This window comes from Nylanderia fulva, unplaced genomic scaffold (assembly GCF_048542155.1).
Source record: "Nylanderia fulva isolate GAGA-0341 unplaced genomic scaffold, ASM4854215v1 Scaffold12, whole genome shotgun sequence".
NCBI lineage: Eukaryota > Metazoa > Arthropoda > Insecta > Hymenoptera > Formicidae > Nylanderia > Nylanderia fulva.
The window spans coordinates 1,236,472-1,254,552 of record NW_028189409.1 but is presented as its reverse complement, the minus strand read 5'-3'; the positions used below and the strand labels follow the sequence as shown (position 1 = coordinate 1,254,552).

Genomic DNA, 18,081 nt, shown 5'->3' with positions numbered 1-18,081 from the left:
TGAAATCCTTCGAAGAAACCTATACATTACGTAAAATATAAATTTAAATTGTAAATATAAATTGTAAATTTACTTTTAATTTTATATATAAGATTATATTAAATTGCGATTAATAATTAATTGTTGATTTTTGATTTTATAAAACTGTTTTTTTTACACATTGACAACATTTAAATTCAATCCCATTAAACATATTTTTTGTGTAATATGTTTCTTTTCCACAAAAAATTGACTTTTTCTGCGTGGATTCCTCAAAACTGGTATTCAAGTCGATGCATTCGTTTTGAATCCGAATCGTTTCAGTAACATCAACTTGATTTTCTTCTTCCATACAAATATGATAAACATGCAGTAATTTTGTCCTATAACTAACAAGAATCTAACAAGTTCAATGTAATAACCATATTTATATAATTGTCCTGGTAAAAAAAACCTTGAAATTGCATGCATAAAGCAATTTATACCCATAATGATAAACAACATGGTAAATAACTGTATATATAGATTTAACCTGCAAACAAGTATATATTAATATTTGGTAATTTTTTAATAAAAATAATAAATTCAATCTACCAAATTATTAAGTTAAAAAATGATGGAACCAATTGCAATTCTTAAAAGGGGGAAATAAAAAAAAAATTTTATAGAAATACTTCAAAAATGTAATTTTTTAATGTAATTAATATATATATGTTTATACTCTTTCCTTACGACATTTCGAGTATTACAGATTTTTTAAAAAAGACTCAATGCAAGTTACAGAAATAAATGTTTTTTTTTTCTTATAAATTTATTACACAATATGAGATATAAAAAAGAAAAATATAAGCACAGTAAAATATATATATATATATATATATATATATATATATATAAAATTTAGTTTTGTATAGAATAACGCACTGTCATCCGCGATTGGGCTCTTATTGCCTGTATTATATGTTAAATTTATATTTATATTACAGAGCCTTGTTAAACTCTTAATATACATATATATATTTTGCAATTACAATTTTCTCCCCCTTTTACCAGAAATGCGAATCAAGCAAGTGTGTGATGTCGGCAGAGATATTGACAAAAATATATCTGCAGAAATCTCATTAACATAATAAAAAATTATCACAGAGTGACGCAAAATGTGAGAATACACACCATTTCTTATTGTCATTAAATTGCTTGTTTTCCGAATCTGTTAGACTGAAGTTTGTATCCTTTTCGCAGTGTTTAATGTTTCTTACCGCAGAGATGGATAAGCAAATGCTACTAATAGTACAGACAATTTTTATCCAGTAATAATACAATGTAAGTGCTTCCCAATCTGTAAGTATGATATCTTATATACTATTACATATTTTTAAAAAGCGTAGAATTTAATAAAGTTATTTGAGACGTACGAATCTGGACAAAGTACCAGCAATGCCCTTTATTGAAATCTGGTCTCAAAATATATGGTAAATACTCGGAAACATAATCCACAACGATGACACAAACAATAGCAAGTACAAACGGACATCCGTACGCAAAAATAGCATAATATACCAACTTTTTTTTTTCTGATTGGCTGCTGCTTCTTTTTAACGAAGAGAATCTTCTGCAAAAATTTAGGTATATATTATATTTAATTATATAAGTGTAGATATAAAAGAAATCTCAATGTAAAATGTTAATATTTGACTTTGATCGAAGCTTTCTCGAAAACCCATTTTACATAATTATAAAAGTTTATTTATATAAATGGACATGTGACACTCAATTATGATGAGAAATATAACATTGTATATCATTTAGAAACTATTATATATTTACATAGATATTGTACAGATAAAGATAATTTAAATTTTTATTAGGTTTTTAGGGGCAAAATATATATTTATGTTAAAAAATTATTTTGCATTACTTTATTATACATAAAAAAGATTAACGCAATATATATATCAAGCTTGTATAATGGAAAAAAATTTTCCAGAAAAGTTTGTTTTATTATTGTGAATTAGATTTTGTTGTAATATTTTATAAATATTTTATAAATTAAATATATAATGTTTATTATTATCTAATATATACCATTTCTAATTCCAAAAAATTTACGTTATCTTGACAAAATTTTTGATATATTTCATACTATAAAACAATTATGTAAAAACAAATTAAAATCAGGAGCTAAGAACTAAAGTAAAATATAAAATATTTGGCTATTTACCTGAATGTCCACCACATATTGAAGCTCATAATACTTAGCCAGAAGTAACCCGATATATAACAAAAATATGTTAAAAAGGCTGAAAAATAAATATAAATGAAGGTTACAATAATAAATATTTTCATCACTAAGCGCGCGTGAAAATGGAAATAATCGAAACTTTGACGTTTTTTATTCTTCACTTTAAAACAGATTTACTACATTCTGCACCAATATTTTATAACAATATTTATTTATTATTATGAATACTGATACTACCGATATTAAATTAAATAATATTTCCAGACGTAACACTGCAATATTCTAAAACGCAAGTTTTATATATATATATATATATATATATATATATATATATGTATGTACATATTTATATATATGTAGAGGCTAACTCAGGTTAGTTATAAATTAAATGCATTAATATTTAGTTTAATTCATTATTGACAGTTGTATTTTAACAAGCGATATATATATTTAAATAATGAAGAAGTTATATATACTAATATGCGGATATACATTAATGCTTACAAATATGTTCTTTGCATTGATTTTATATATTTATGTAATTTATTGTTAGATATACTATACCCATTGTAATACAGACGGGATATAAAACATCCTCTTTAACTGTTGAAAGTCTCACAATATCAAGCATCAATCCGATGGATATAACTGCACTGTAATTGCGCAACATGAAGCCGTGTTCATTTCGGAGTTCTGGCAATATAGAATACACTAGAAATACTGCCACCAAAAATAATATGCACACTAATAGCAAGCTGGAATATATATTTAATATATGAATTATCCAACTGTGCTCAGGCGTGTACTTGTAAGCGTTCCTTTCAAGTTCCGCCTGCTGTTCTGAATTGAAAATCGCTTCAAATTTACGCCCTCTTTCCAAGATGACGCCGAGGCAATATGATGTCGATTTAAATAATGTTTCATAATAAGGTACATAAAAAGAACCATTGGCAAAAATTTTATAATCGTAGTGATGACCGTCGGGTACCAGCCAACATTCCGATTCTAAGCACTTATTGTAGACGGTTAACTGAAAGAATTCGTTCACTCGCCCACTTTCGTTGTGCGTTTGTGTATTCATACACATCCGGAAAAACATATTCCATTTCTTCTGGAATACATTTAGTGTCATTCCCTCTCATGATATTGCCAAGAGGACAGCAAAACTGAATACAAGTTATATTATGACAAGTTTTGTATGGGACGATGTTACTTTCATAACTATTCTTAGTGGAATTTTCAAAGATTTTATTCGGCATGGAATAATTCTTTTCAATCAAATTTTCATAAACCTTCTGTGACGTAGAGTTTTCTTTATGATTGACATTTGTCGAATTGTTGTGAGAGTGTTTCAATATTTTGTCATCATTTTTTTGATTGTGGGCAGAACGCTTTTTTAATTTATGTAGTATCGAATCAACATCTTCGCGATCGATATTTGTGGAAATAGTGCTAAATTTATATTCCATTTCATTATATTGCGTATCGTCGGTAAACCTTTCATACAAATCATATCGCGGTGGTTTTATCTCGTCGCTATAAATTGTTGTAGAATCTGCATATATCTCGTATCGTACTGTCAAATTATGACCTTCATTTTCGTCGTTGGTGTAATTTTGCTGAGATTTCGATGACGAAATGATGAGGAGAAAAAGCTCACAACACAGAACCGCGAAATTTTGTACAAACATTATTTCACAAAGAATTCACTACAGAAATTAGATAGAGAAATCAATCAAACTTATTGCTACATTCATTATTTCTCATATAAATTTTAATTTTCAATAATTAAAAATGTATATTTATTTTGTGCCTACTATAGCTTTTGTATTTAGTAAATGAAAGATATGTGTCAAGTGCGTAATGTACACATATAATCGAATTGAATAATCTCTTTTTTTTGTTTTTTTTTATAAAATTTTCAAAATGTTGATCTGATTTTATACTAACACTGTAAATGTAGACGATTGCACTGTTAATTTTTAATTATCACATTAATTTAGTAAAATATATATAATGTATCACTGTATTCGACTATGACGTTTCTTTCTTGAAAGAAGACAATATTGCATAAGTTAATACGTGTCTGTGCGAGAGAGGAAATGAAACTACCGAGCATGACGAGTTGTGGATAACTTTGCAAGGAAACACACACACACAGTTTTGTTTACTATTATAGAATCATGTATACATCTATTATTCTTAATTATGCAAGAAAACCAAAGAACATATGTTGGAACTTCTGACGTTAGTTTGATCAATCCAGCATGGAATCCGCCCTTTTAAAAAATGCATTTTATTGACACTGTTATCGTTTTTCTGCGATTGACTGTCTCGATTCTCGTTGTGCGCATATGTTAGACATAATGTTGAATCTAATTGTATAAAATTACAAAAATATAAAATTAGAATATAAATAATGACAATTTGAAATTGATAAATAAAAAATGAGACTACAAAATGGTTAATATGCTTGCAGATTTTTGTTTTCTGTTTCTTTGTTAAATTTGAATTTTCAATGCTAAGTGTTGCAATGATTAAAGAATTAGCTGATATTCAAACAAATTAATGAGATTCTGATAATGAGATAATGAGATTACGATCATCTCTTAAGATTGTTGCGCAAATTTTTTTAGATTTCTTGTTGTTTGTAAATGCTTTTCTATAATTGTGTATGCGATGTATAATTATTATGCTTCATAATTGCTGAATACGTTGAAAAATATACTTTGCATATATTTAATGATAGATGTAGATTTTCTTCTCACAGAAATACATGCACATTCTGCTTCAAAAAAGAAAATACGTTCAGCGAGTACTATTATCGTCGAATCATCGTATACAATATAAAATATCGTATATAATATAAAAAAGCTAGTGTAAAATCACACTTAATGCAAGCAATTACAAAAATATTTATTATATATTAAAATTTTATAGCAGTAAATGAATTATTTGTTACTCTAAGATATATTACAAATAGAATACATCGCAGCAATTTTGAAAGTATATCGCCAAGATTTTTAACTAAAATATTTTATATATTTTATTTTGTATTAATTTCTAATTTCTGATTACAATATTTTTTTAGAAATATTAATTTTACAACATAAGTTTACAGTACTTTGAAACATACTGTTTTTTCTATTATACTATTTTGAATTTGGTGCTTTTTTACTTTTTTCTAAAAAAAGATCTTTTTTAGATCCATTTCTACGTAAGATTAATGGATCACTTTTTCATGAATGCTTGAGTGTTGAGTCATATTATTATAAATAAATATGAACATAAGATCTTAATATATTAATAAATAAACAATAGGTAAATAAGGTGTTTTAGACGAGCGGTTATTAGATGACAATAATACAAAGATATGTTTAAATCATGAAATTTCTATTATTTATTACATAGATGAGACGTTTCGAGCGCTCACTTGCGTCTTATCAATCATATTAATTAAACATAATAAAAAACCAATACAATAAAACGGCGAGTCAATAGTTATATACTAGACGAAATCTTCATAATTAATACTTAATATCCACGTGTTTCATATATGCAGATGATATTAAAAAATGTATTTGTATATAATGTTGTCAATGGAATACTTGGTTAATATTGAATTACCGCTTGAGGATTTTATGATGTTTAATTGCACTGTATTTGTTGTTAAACTAATGTGATTATTATACCATAAATTAGTGTAAAGATAAGACTACAACATATTTCAGATTCAGTCAAATCGGAGGAAATAATGTCGGGTGTTCTCTTGTAAGTGATAATTACGTAGAAAAACTAAAAGAAATGACAAAGAACATTTCTGGTAGTTTTTCTGTAATGCTTAAAATTTATTAACAATTAAGAATTATATTCGGCTCTCAATATGAAAAAAATATATATACATATAAACTGACAAAGCCAAACGCGATGTGGGTTGCGAAAATCAATTTAGCGATACAATTAAATGATTGTGCGTGAGCCATCAATTGAGATACAATTCCTAAGAAGTCTTGACAGTGTACCAGCAAATTCGTGCCTTGTTCACAATTATTCAATTAAAGCAAAAAAAAATGCTTTTTACTATAATCGACGCAACGATATCGCGTTCGACCAACATATTTACATATTTTTGAAATTTAAATTTTTTGAAAATTAAATATGTTTTTATAATCTTTACTTTATGTAATGGACAATAGTCATCGTACATGAGAAATTTAAATTATTGTAAAAATGTAAAACAAAACAATTCTCCTTAATTTATTATTTTATGTGCACATCATATTATATTTTAAACTTACATCATAAATTTATAATTGTTTCTTAAATATCAAATATATTTTTATACATATTTACTATTAAATATTCTGCATTTTATAATGCAGAAATATTATTTATGTACAAATTTGGAAATTTATATATTCTCAAGTGCATAATATTATAATAAAATTATCTTAGCATCAAATGTGTATGTGTGTGTGTAAACACGCTTTAGACATGGCTCATTCACACTAAATCCCATTAGAAAAAAATACAATTTTTAAACAATAAATATATTTAACACAATCGCGCTTGGGAATATTCGTAATTTATTTGTATAGATTATGTCATCAGTTGAAACAAATTTAATTTCTCTTTACATACATACATATATTTATAAATATATAATATGTTTTTATTTAAATCAAATATTTTCTTTATAATAATATAGCACAATATATTGTATAGCTTTAATAAATAATTATTTTTTGAAGAAAAATGTTTACTAATTTTAAACCATTACAGTTTTTTTTTGCAAGAGTTCAACTTTTTCTGCATAGATTTCTCAAATGTGGTATTCAAGTCGATGCATTCGTCCTAAATCCGAATCGTTTCAATAACATTAACTTGATTTTCTTCTTCCATACAAATAAGATAAAGGTGAAGAAACACTGTGCTACATTTAACAACTGAGTAACATAATTAACAGCAGAATGATCTTGTATATGCATTGTAATTAAGAACCATGTAATCATAAACGTAGACAAATGTATACCCATAAGAATAAACAATACGATAAATAACTTCATATATAAATTTAACCTGCAAACAAATATTAATATTTAGTTATTATTCTATAAAAATAACAAATTCGATCTATCAAATTATTAAAATAAAAAATGATAGAACCAATTACATTTCTTCAATAGGGGGAAATGAGAAAAAGTTATTTAAAGAAAAACATCAAAAATGTTATTTTTTTTATGTGTAATAGATATATATTCGTTTATTTTCACTCTTTATGACATTTCGAGAATTACAAACATTTTCGAAAAGAACCAATGCAAATTACATACATAAATGTTTTTTTCTCTTATAGATTATGTTATTACACAATAGAAAAAGAAGATAACAAAAAAAACATGAATGAGCACTGTTAAAATGTATTGCTTTGAAAAAATCATATCTTTCTTTCATCTGGAATGCGAATTAAGCGAGTATGTGATGTTGTCGGCAGAGATATTTACAAAAATATATCTACAGAAATCTCACTAACATAGAATAAAAGTTTATCACAGAGTGATGCAAAAATGAAAGATTACTCACCATTTCTTATTTTCATTATACTGCCTGCTTTCCGAATCTATTAGACGAAGGTTTGCATCCTTTTCGTAGCGTTTGATGTTCCGTGCCGCAGATATGGATAAGAAAATGCTACTAAAAATGCAGACAGTAATGATACAGGAAAAGCCACATATAAACGTTTCCAAATCTGTAAGGATGATATCTCATATACTGTTACATACTTTTAAAATGCGTAGCTTTAATAAAATTATCTGAAACGTACGTTTATTAGTGTCCCAGCAAAATCCTAATGTAATTCCTAGTTCCAAAATTTTAGGTATATACTCGGAAAAAAAATTCACAACGATGAAACAAATAGTAACAAGTACAAATGGACATCCGTACACAAAAAGAGCATAATACACCAACTTTTTTTCCTGATCGTCTAACGTTCCTTTGCAACGAAGGGAATTCTCTACAATTTATATGTCATATTTAACTAAATAAGTGTAGATAAAAGAAATCCTTTTTTAAAGGGTTTACATGGTATAACATTTAGAAACTATTATAGAATTACATAATTATTCTATAGACACAGATAATTGAAATTTTTATTTAGTCTTCACAGGTGCAAAATGTATTTATGTTAAAAATTTATTAGTTATTGCTCTATTTTATTTATAAGAAAAAAAGATCGACGCGATATAAATATCAAGTTTGTAAAATGGAAGAATAATATTTTAGAAAAGTTTATTTTATTACTGCGAATTAGATTACGTTGTAATATTTATAAATATTTTATAAATTAAATATATAATATTTATTATCTAATATACGCTATTATCATATTCAATATATATATATATATATATATACAGGGTGTCTCATAATTCGCGAATCACCTTTCATGGGCAGATAGAGCGTGTTAAACTGAATAGAAAAGTCCTGTATCATTTTACGATATTCGCAATAATTAATGAATTATTAACTAAAATATCTAAACGAATGAGCGGGTAGAAAGCGGTAGGCCAGACTCGGTGTGCATGTCGGATGACTTATTTGTTATATGCCGCTTAGTATCAAAAGTATCATCTTACTTTTCGGCGCCACTACATTGGTATTCGCCGCTTGCTGCATGACGCCGCCTCTCGATTAAATAATGCTTTCTACCTGCTTATTCGTTTAGATATTTTAATAAATAACTCAATAAATATTCCAAATATCGCAAAATGATACATGAATTTTCTATTTAGTTTAACACGCTCTATCTGCCCATGAAAGGTGATTCGCGAATTATGGGACACCTGTATATATATATATTTACGTTATCTCTCAAAATTTTTAGTTTATTTAATATTATAAAAAAATTATGTAAAGACAAATTAAAATCAGAAGCTAAAAATTAAAGTACAATATAAAATACTATTTACCTGAATGTCCGCCACATATTAAAGCTCATGATACTTAGCCAGAAGTAAGCTGACATAATACACCAATATTGCAAAGAGTCTGAAAATTAATGTATATAAAAGCTACAATAATAAATATCAATTTTATCGTGCGCGTTAAAATGGAAAAAACCGAAAGTTTCGTTATTGATTCTTTATTTTAAAACAAATTTATTACATTTAAAAGTTTATAACAATATATATTTATCATTATGAATATTGATACTACCGATATTAAATTAAATAATATTTCAAGATATAGCACTGCATAATTCAAAAACTCAAAATTATATATATGCATATATGTTTGGGCGAACTCAGATTAGATATAATTAAAATGCATTAATTATAGTTTAAATCATTATTGGCAGTTGTATTTTAAAAGTGTTATATATATTCAAATAATGAAGAAGATATACTAATATGCGGATATACATTATGCTTGACAAATATGTTCTGCATTGATTTTATATATTTATGTAATTTATCGTTACATATACTGTACCAATTGTCGTACAGACGGAATATGACAGATCCTTTTCCAAATAGATAAAACTCACAACATCAATCATGAAGTAAATAGATAAAATTGCACAGTAATTGCGCAACATGAAGCCGTGTTCATTTCTGAGTTCTGGCAATATAGAATACACTAGAAGTATTGCTACCAAAAATAATATACACACTAAATTCAAGCTGGAATATATATATATATATCACATGAGTTATCGAACCATACTTAGGTATGTTCAAATATTTCCTGACATTTTCAATTAAAGGTTCTGAACAGAAAGCCACTTCAAACCTATTCCCCCTTTCCAAGAAGACGGCGAAGCAATATGATGTCGAATATATCGATTTAAATATTGTTTTATAAGGAGGTAAATAAATAGAACCATTGGCAAAAATCTTATAATCATATTTACCCTTGTATACCATGTAACGTCGCGTTTTCAAGCACGGATCGTGAACGGCTAACTTAAAGAATTCGTCTACTCGCTTAGTTTGTTCTGCGTTGAATCGTTCGTGTATTCGTACACATTCGGAAAAACAGGTTTCATATTTAAATTTGGAATGCAATGGCCGTCATTTACCCTCATGCTATAGCTAAAGGGACAGCAGAACTGAATGCAAGTAATATTATGGCAAGTATCGTTTGGGACGATGTTACTTTTATAACTATTCTTAGTGGAATTTTTAAAGACTTTATTTGACATAGAATCATTCATTTCAAGCAGGTTTTTATAAACCTTCTGTGACGTAGAGTTATTTTTATGATTGACATTTGTCGAATTGATATGAGAGGATATCAATATTTTGTCATCATTCTCATGATTGTGAGCAGAACGCCTTCTTAGATTATGTGATATCGAATCTTCATCCTTGCGATCGATATTTGTGGAAATAGTGCTAAATGTATATTCCATTTCATTATGTTGCATATTGTCGGTAAACCTTTCATAAAAATTATATCGGAGTGATTTTATCTTGTCACTATAAATTGTTGTAGAATCCGCATATATCTCGTATCGCACTGTCAAATTACGACCTTTGTCTTCGTTGTTGGTATAATTTTACTGAGGTTTCGATGAAGAAATAATGAAGAAAAAAAGCCCGCAACACAGAAACGCGAAATTTTTTACAAACATTATTTCACAAAAAGATATACACTAGAGAAATTAATAGTGAAATCAATCAAAACCTATTGGTACATTCATTATTCCTCATACAAATTTTAGTTTTCAATAATTAAAAGAATCTATATTAATTTTGTGCCTAATTTAGTTTTTGTATTAATTGGTTGAAAGATATGTGCGTAATACACACATATAATAAAATTAAATTATCTCTTCTATTTTGATCTGATTTTATTCTAACAGTATCAACGATTACAATGTAGACGATTACGCGATTAATTTTTAATTATCACATTAGATTTAGTAAAATATAATGTATCACTATATTCGGCTTTGACGTTTTTTTCTTGAAAACAGAGAATATTGCATAAGTAATACGTGCTTGTACGAGAGAGGACATAAAACTACTGAGGATGACGAGTGGTGGATAACTTTACGACAAATACACACACACACACGCACGCACACACACACACCCACACACACACTCCCGCGCACGCGCGCGCACATACACAGTCTTGTCTACTATTATAAAATTATACACTTATAACTTTTAAATATACAAGAAAAACAGCGCGGGTATGCTGAATCTTTTGACATTAGTTTGATCAATCCAGCAGAAAATCGGCGCTTCTAAAAAGAGCATGTAATAGACATTGTTGAAGCTTTTCCGTGATGGTAATTGGCAGTCCTGATTCACGCTGTGCGCATAAGTTAGACATAATTTTGAATGAGTTACATTTTATGTATTTAATTTTGTGTATTTAATTTTTATGTATTTTATTTTGAATGTATTTAATTTTAATTGTATTACAAAAATATAATATTAGAATATTAATAATGACAATTTAAAATTGATAAGCATAATATAAGGATATAGAATGATTAATATGCTTGCAAATTTCTGTTTTCTGTTCTTCTTTAATTTGAATTTTCTGTGTTAAGTGTTGCAGTGAATAAAGTAAGCTGATATTGCAACAAACTAATGAGATTCTGACTATGAGATTATAAGATTACGACCATCTTATCAAATCGTTGCGCAAATTATAGAATTTTATGTTTGCAAACGCTTTCCGATAATTGTGTGTGCGATATATAATTATTACGCTTCATAATTATTGACAATAATACGTCGAATAATATACTTCTCATGTTTAAATGATAGATATAGATTTTCCTCTCACAGATATACATACATTCTGCTTCGGGAAGGAAAACACGTTTACCAAGTTCTGTCATCATCGAATCATCATATATAGATAAGCTAGTATAAAATCACGCTTATTGATGCAAGCAATTTAAAAAAAATAATATGTATTATAATTTTATTACAGTAAATTAATTATTTGTTACTCTAAAATGTATTACAGATAAGATACATGCCAGCAATTTTGAAAAGTAGCGTCAAGTTTTTTTAACTAAAATTTTTTACTTTTTTAATTTTTATTATTTTTAATTTTTGCATAAATTTTTGATTTTTAATTTTTTGGAATATATTTTTGTTTGGCGCAACTTTTTGATTTCATTATTTTTTTAGAAGTATTAATTTGACAACACAAGTTTACGCAATATTTGAAACATATACTGTTTTTTTTATTACGCTTTTTTACATATCGTTGATTAGGCGCCCTTTTACCTTTTTCTAAAAAAATTTTTTTTGGTTTTATTTTTACGTAAGATTAAAGGAGTTACATTTTTTCAAAAATGCTTGAGAGTTGGGTTGTGTTTTTTTACTATGAATTAGTGTAAACATATACAACATATTTTAGATCCGGCCAAATCGAAGAGAACGATGTCTGGTGTTGCCCTTGTAAGTGATAATTACGTAGAAAAACTAAAAGTAAAGATTAAGAACATTTCTAGTAGTGTTCCTGTAATGCTTGAAATTTAATAACAATTAGGAAATATATTCGGCTCTAATATGAAACAAATATAAATATGTAGACTGACAAAGCCGAACGCGATGTTGGTTATTGCGAAAATGAATTTAGCGCTACAATTAAATAATTATGCGTGAGTCATCAATTAAGATAATTTTCCTAAGAAATTTTGACAGTGTATCAGCAAATGCGTGCCTCGATCACAATTATTCAATTACAGCGAAAAAAATACTTATTGCAATAATTGAGGTAACGACATCGCTCTTTTGACTTGTTTAGCGAACATATACTTATATTTGCTTGAAATTTGATTTATTAAAAATTAAATATGTTTTTCCTTCATTGCATATGATCGGCAATAATAGTCGTACGTGTTAAATTGAAATTTGTTGTACAAATACAAAGCGACACTTTTCTTCTTAATTTAGTATTTCATGTGCAAGTTATGTTACATTTTTAAACTTATAACATAAATTTATAGTTGTTTCTTACATATCAAATATTTTATATACATAAATACTATTAGATATTTTGCATTTTATAATGCAGAAATATTTATATTCAAATTTGAGAATTTATTTTTAAGTGCATAGTATATTATTATAAAATGTTCTTAGCATCAAATGTGTGTGTATATGTATATATGAAATAACGCGTTTTTGACGTAGCTTATTTACACTAAACACCTATTTACAAAAAATTGCATTTTTTTAAACAATAAGAACCAAACAATAATTACACATAACAGTCGCAATTGAAAATATTCGTAATTTATTTGTTTGGACCTGTCAGCAGTTTAAAACAAATTTTAATTTTTCTTTATATACTTATATTTATAAATATATAACATATTTTTATTTCAATCAGAATTATTTTTTATAATAATATAGCACTATATATTGCGTATAAATTTCATATAAAAATATTTTTTGAAGAAAAATGTTTACAAAATTTAATTCTAGTAATTCCATTAATTTGACTTAATTATATGCACCACAAGACAAATTTTCCATGAGCAATTTGATATGAAATCTTTCGAAGAAACCTATACATTACGTAAAATATAAATTTAAATTGTAAATATAAATTGTAAATTTACTTTTAATTTTATATATAAGATTATATTAAATTGCGATTAATAATTAATTGTTGATTTTATAAAACTCTTTTGTTTACACATTGACAACATTTAAATTCAATCCCATTAAACAAATTTTTCGTGTAATATGTTTCTTTTCCGCAAAAAATTGACTTTTCCTGCATGTATTCCTCAAAAGTGGTATTCAAGTCGATGCATTCGTCTTGAATCCGAATCGTTTCAGTAACATCAACTTGATTTTCCTCTTCCATACAAATATGATAAACATGCAGTAATTTTGTCCTATTACTAACAAGAATCTAACAAGTTCAATGTAATAACCATATTTATATAATTGTCCTGGTAAAAACAACCTTGAAATTGTATGCATAAAGCAATTTATACCCATAATGATAAACAACATGGTAAATAACTTTATATATAGATTTAACCTGCAAACAAGTATATATTAATACTTGGTCATTTTTCAATAAAAATAATAAATTCTATCTACCAAATTATTAAGTTAAAAAATGATGGAACCAATTGCAATTCTTAAAAGGGGGAAATAAAAAAAAATTTATAGAAATACTTCAAAAATGTAATTTTTTAATGTAATTAATATATATTTGTTTATACTCTTTCCTTACGACATTTCGAGCATTACAGATTTTTTAAAAAAGACTCAATGCAAGTTACAGAAATAAATGTTTTTTTTCTCTTATAAATTTATTACACAATATGAGATATAAAAAAGAAAAATATGAGCACAGTAAAATATATATATATATATATATATAAAACTTAGTTTTGTTTAGAATAACGCACTGTCATTTGCGATTGGGCTCTTATTGCCTGTATTATATGTTAAATTTATATTTATATTACAGAGCCGTGTTAAACTCTTAATATATATATATTTTTTGCAATTATAATTTTCTCCCCCTTTTACCAGGAATGCGAATCAAGCAAGTGTGTGATGTCGGCAGAGATATTGACAAAAATATATCTGCAGAAACCTCATTAACATAATAAAAAATTATCACAGAGTGACGCAAAATGTGAGAATACACACCATTTCTTATTGTCATTAAATTGCTTGTTTTCCGAATCTGTTAGACTGAAGTTTGTATCCTTTTCGCAGCGTTTAATGTTTCTTGCCGCAGAGATGGATAAGCAAATGCTACTAATAGTACAGACAATTTTTATCCAGTAATAATACAATGTAAGTGCTTCCCAATCTGTAAGTATGATATCTCATATACTATTACATATTTTTAAAAAGCGTAGCATTTAATAAAGTTATTTGAGACGTACGAATCATGACAGAGTACCAGCAATGCCCCTTATTGAAATCTGGTCTCAAAATATATGGTAAATACTCGGAAACATAATCCACAACGATGACACAAACAATAGCAAGTACAAACGGACATCCGTACGCAAAAATAGCATAATATACCAACTTTTTTTTTTCTGATTGGCTGCTGCTTCTTTTTAACGAAGAGAATCTTCTGCAAAAATTTAGGTATATATTATATTTAATTATATAAGTGTAGATATAAAAGAAATCTCAATGTAAAATGTTAATATTTGACTTTGATCGAAGCTTTTTTGAAAACCCATTCTACATAATTATAAAAGTTTATTTATATAATACGACATGTGACACTCAATTATGATGAGAAATATAACATTGTATATCATTTAGAAACTATTATATATTTACATAGATATTCTACAGACAAAGATAATTTAAATTTTTATTAGGTTTTTAGGGGCAAAATATATATTTAGGTTAAAAAATTATTTTGTATTACTTTATTATACATAAAAAAGATTAACGCAATATATATATCAAGCTTGTAAAATGGAAAAAAATTTTCCAGAAAAGTTTGTTTTATTATTGTAAATTAGATTTTGTTGTAATATTTTATAAATATTTTATAAATTAAATATATAATGTTTATTATTATCTAATATATGCCATTTCTAATTCCAAAAAATTTACGTTATCTTGACAAAATTTTTGAAATATTTCATACTATAAAACAATTATGTAAAGACAAATTAAAATCAGGAGCTAAGAACTAAAGTAAAATATAAAATATTTGGCTATTTACCTGAATGTCCACCACATATTGAAGCTCATAATACTTAACCAGAAGTAACCCGATATATAACAAAAATATGATAAAAAGGCTGAAAAATAAATATAAATGAAGGTTACAATAATAAATATTTTCATCACTAAGCGCGCGTGAAAATGGAAATAATCGAAACTTTGACGTTTTTTATTCTTCACTTTAAAACAGATTTACTACATTCTGCACCAATAGTTTATAACAATATTTATTTAATATTATGAATACTGATACTACCGATATTAAATTAAATAATATTTTCAGACGTAACACTGCAATATTCTAAAACGCAAATTTTATATATATATATATATATATATATATATGTATGTATATAATTATATATATGTAGAGGCTAACTTAGGTTAGTTATAAATTAAATGCATTAATATTTAGTTTAATTCATTATTGACAGTTGTATTTTAACAAGCGATATATATATTTAAATAATGGAGAAGTTATATATACTAATATACGGATATACATTATGCTTTACAAATATGTTCTTTGCATTGATTTTATATATTTATGTAATTTATTGTTAGATATACTATACCCATTGTAATACAGACGGGATATAAAACATCCTCTTTAACTGTTGAAAGTCTCACAATATCAAGCATCAATCCGATGGATATAACTGCACTGTAATTGCGCAACATGAAGCCGTGTTCATTTCGGAGTTCTGGCAATATAGAATACACTAGAAATACTGCCACCAAAAATAATATGCACACTAATAGCAAGCTGGAATATATTTAATATATGAGTTATTTAACTGTGTTCAGGCGTGTACTTGTAAGCGTTCCTTTCAAGTTCCGCGAACTGTTCTGAACTGAAAATTGCTTCAAATTTACGCCCTTTTTCCAAGATGACGCCGAGGCAATATGATGTCGATTTAAATAATGTTACATAATAAGGTACATAAAAAGAACCATTGGCAAAAATTTTATAATCGTAGTGATGACCGTCGGGTACCAGGTAACATTCCGATTCTAAGCACTTATTGTAGACGGTTAACTGAAAGAATTCGTTCACTCGCCCACTTTCGTTGTGCGTTGAATCGTTTGTGTATTCATACACATCCGGAAAAACATATTCCATTTCTTGTGGAATACATGTGGTGTCATTCCATCTCATGATATTGCCAAGAGGACAGCAGAACTGAATACAAGTTATATTATGACAAGTTTTGTATGGGACGATGTTACTTTTATAACTATTTTTAGTGGAATTTTCAAAGATTTTATTCGGCATGGAATAATTCTTTTCAATCAAATTTTCATAAACCTTCTGTGACGTAGAGTTTTCTTTATGATTGACATTTGTCGAATTGTTGTGAGAGTGTTTCAATATTTTGTCATCATTTTTTTGATTGTGGGCAAAACGCCTTCTTAATTTATGTAGTATCGAATCAACATCTTCGCGATCGATATTCGTGGAAATAGTGCTTAATTTATATTCCATTTCATTATATTGCGTATCGTCGGTAAACCTTTCATACAAATCATATCGCAGTGGTTTTATCTCGTCGCTATAAATTGTTGTAGAATCTGCATATATCTCGTATCGTACTGTCAAATTAGGACCTTCATTTTCGTCGTTGGTGTAATTTTGCTGAGATTTCGATGACGAAATGATGAGGAGAAAAAGCTCACAACACAGAACCGCGAAATTTTGTACAAACATTATTTCACAAAGGATTCACTACAGAAATTAGATAGAGAAATCAATCAAACTTATTGCTACATTCATTATTTCTCATATAAATTTTAATTTTCAATAATTAAAAAATGTATATTTATTTTGTGCCTACAATAGCTTTTGTATTTAGTAAATGAAAGATATGTGTCAAGTGCGTTATGTACACATATAATCGAATTGAATAATCTTTTTTTTTTGTTTTTTTTTTATAAAATTTTCAAAATGTTGATCTGATTTTATACTAACACTGGAAATGTAGACAATTCCACTGTTAATTTTTAATTATCACACTAATTTAGTAAAATATATATAATGTATCACTGTATTCGACTTTGACGTTTCTTTCTTGAAAGAAGACAATATTGCATAAGTTAATACGTGTCTGTGCAAGAGAGGAAATGGAACTACCGAGCATGACGAGTTGTGGA

General features: G+C 26.9%; 2 protein-coding genes and 1 long non-coding RNA gene across 3 annotated transcripts; all 3 read right to left on the bottom strand.

Annotated features, from left to right (window-relative positions):
• Positions 1-87: 87 nt before the first annotated feature.
• On the bottom strand, positions 88-4,358 carry LOC114943519 (G protein-coupled receptor Mth2-like). The gene is made up of 5 exons (XM_085490252.1): positions 2,786-4,358; positions 2,201-2,279; positions 1,395-1,591; positions 1,153-1,318; positions 88-511 (listed from the first exon to the last, which is right to left on the bottom strand). Exons 1-5 carry the CDS (start codon positions 3,351-3,353, stop codon positions 265-267), a joined length of 1,257 nt encoding a protein of 418 aa, XP_085346378.1. The 5' UTR covers positions 3,354-4,358; the 3' UTR covers positions 88-264.
• Positions 4,359-6,941: 2,583 nt separating this feature from the next.
• On the bottom strand, positions 6,942-9,258 carry LOC146724705 (uncharacterized). The gene is made up of 4 exons (XR_014926548.1): positions 9,193-9,258; positions 8,046-8,237; positions 7,805-7,970; positions 6,942-7,300 (listed from the first exon to the last, which is right to left on the bottom strand). It is a non-coding gene; the product is annotated as an uncharacterized LOC146724705 (long non-coding RNA).
• A 4,641-nt stretch (positions 9,259-13,899) lies between these two features.
• Positions 13,900-17,770, bottom strand: LOC114943523 (G protein-coupled receptor Mth2-like). The gene is made up of 6 exons (XM_085490302.1): positions 16,728-17,770; positions 16,506-16,696; positions 15,929-16,007; positions 15,123-15,319; positions 14,881-15,046; positions 13,900-14,257 (listed from the first exon to the last, which is right to left on the bottom strand). Exons 1-6 carry the CDS (start codon positions 17,636-17,638, stop codon positions 14,011-14,013), a joined length of 1,791 nt encoding a protein of 596 aa, XP_085346428.1. The 5' UTR covers positions 17,639-17,770; the 3' UTR covers positions 13,900-14,010.
• Between the last annotated feature and the right edge of the window lie 311 nt (positions 17,771-18,081).

What these genes read in the sequence shown, in the direction of transcription:
- LOC114943519 (XM_085490252.1), bottom strand. Translation starts at nt 3,353, where the DNA reads ATGACACTAAATGTATTCCAGAAGAAATGGAATATGTTTTTCCGGATG. An exon ending in TCCCGTCTGTATTACAATGG is followed by an intron (nt 2,280 to 2,785) that starts GTATAGTATATC and finishes TTTATTTTTCAG; the next exon opens with CCTTTTTAACATATTTTTGT. An exon ending in AATATGTGGTGGACATTCAG is followed by an intron (nt 1,592 to 2,200) that starts GTAAATAGCCAA and finishes AAATTTTTGCAG; the next exon opens with AAGATTCTCTTCGTTAAAAA.
- LOC114943523 (XM_085490302.1), bottom strand. Translation starts at nt 17,638, where the DNA reads ATGTTTGTACAAAATTTCGCGGTTCTGTGTTGTGAGCTTTTTCTCCTC. An exon ending in TCCCGTCTGTATTACAATGG is followed by an intron (nt 16,008 to 16,505) that starts GTATAGTATATC and finishes TTTATTTTTCAG; the next exon opens with CCTTTTTATCATATTTTTGT. An exon ending in AATATGTGGTGGACATTCAG is followed by an intron (nt 15,320 to 15,928) that starts GTAAATAGCCAA and finishes AAATTTTTGCAG; the next exon opens with AAGATTCTCTTCGTTAAAAA.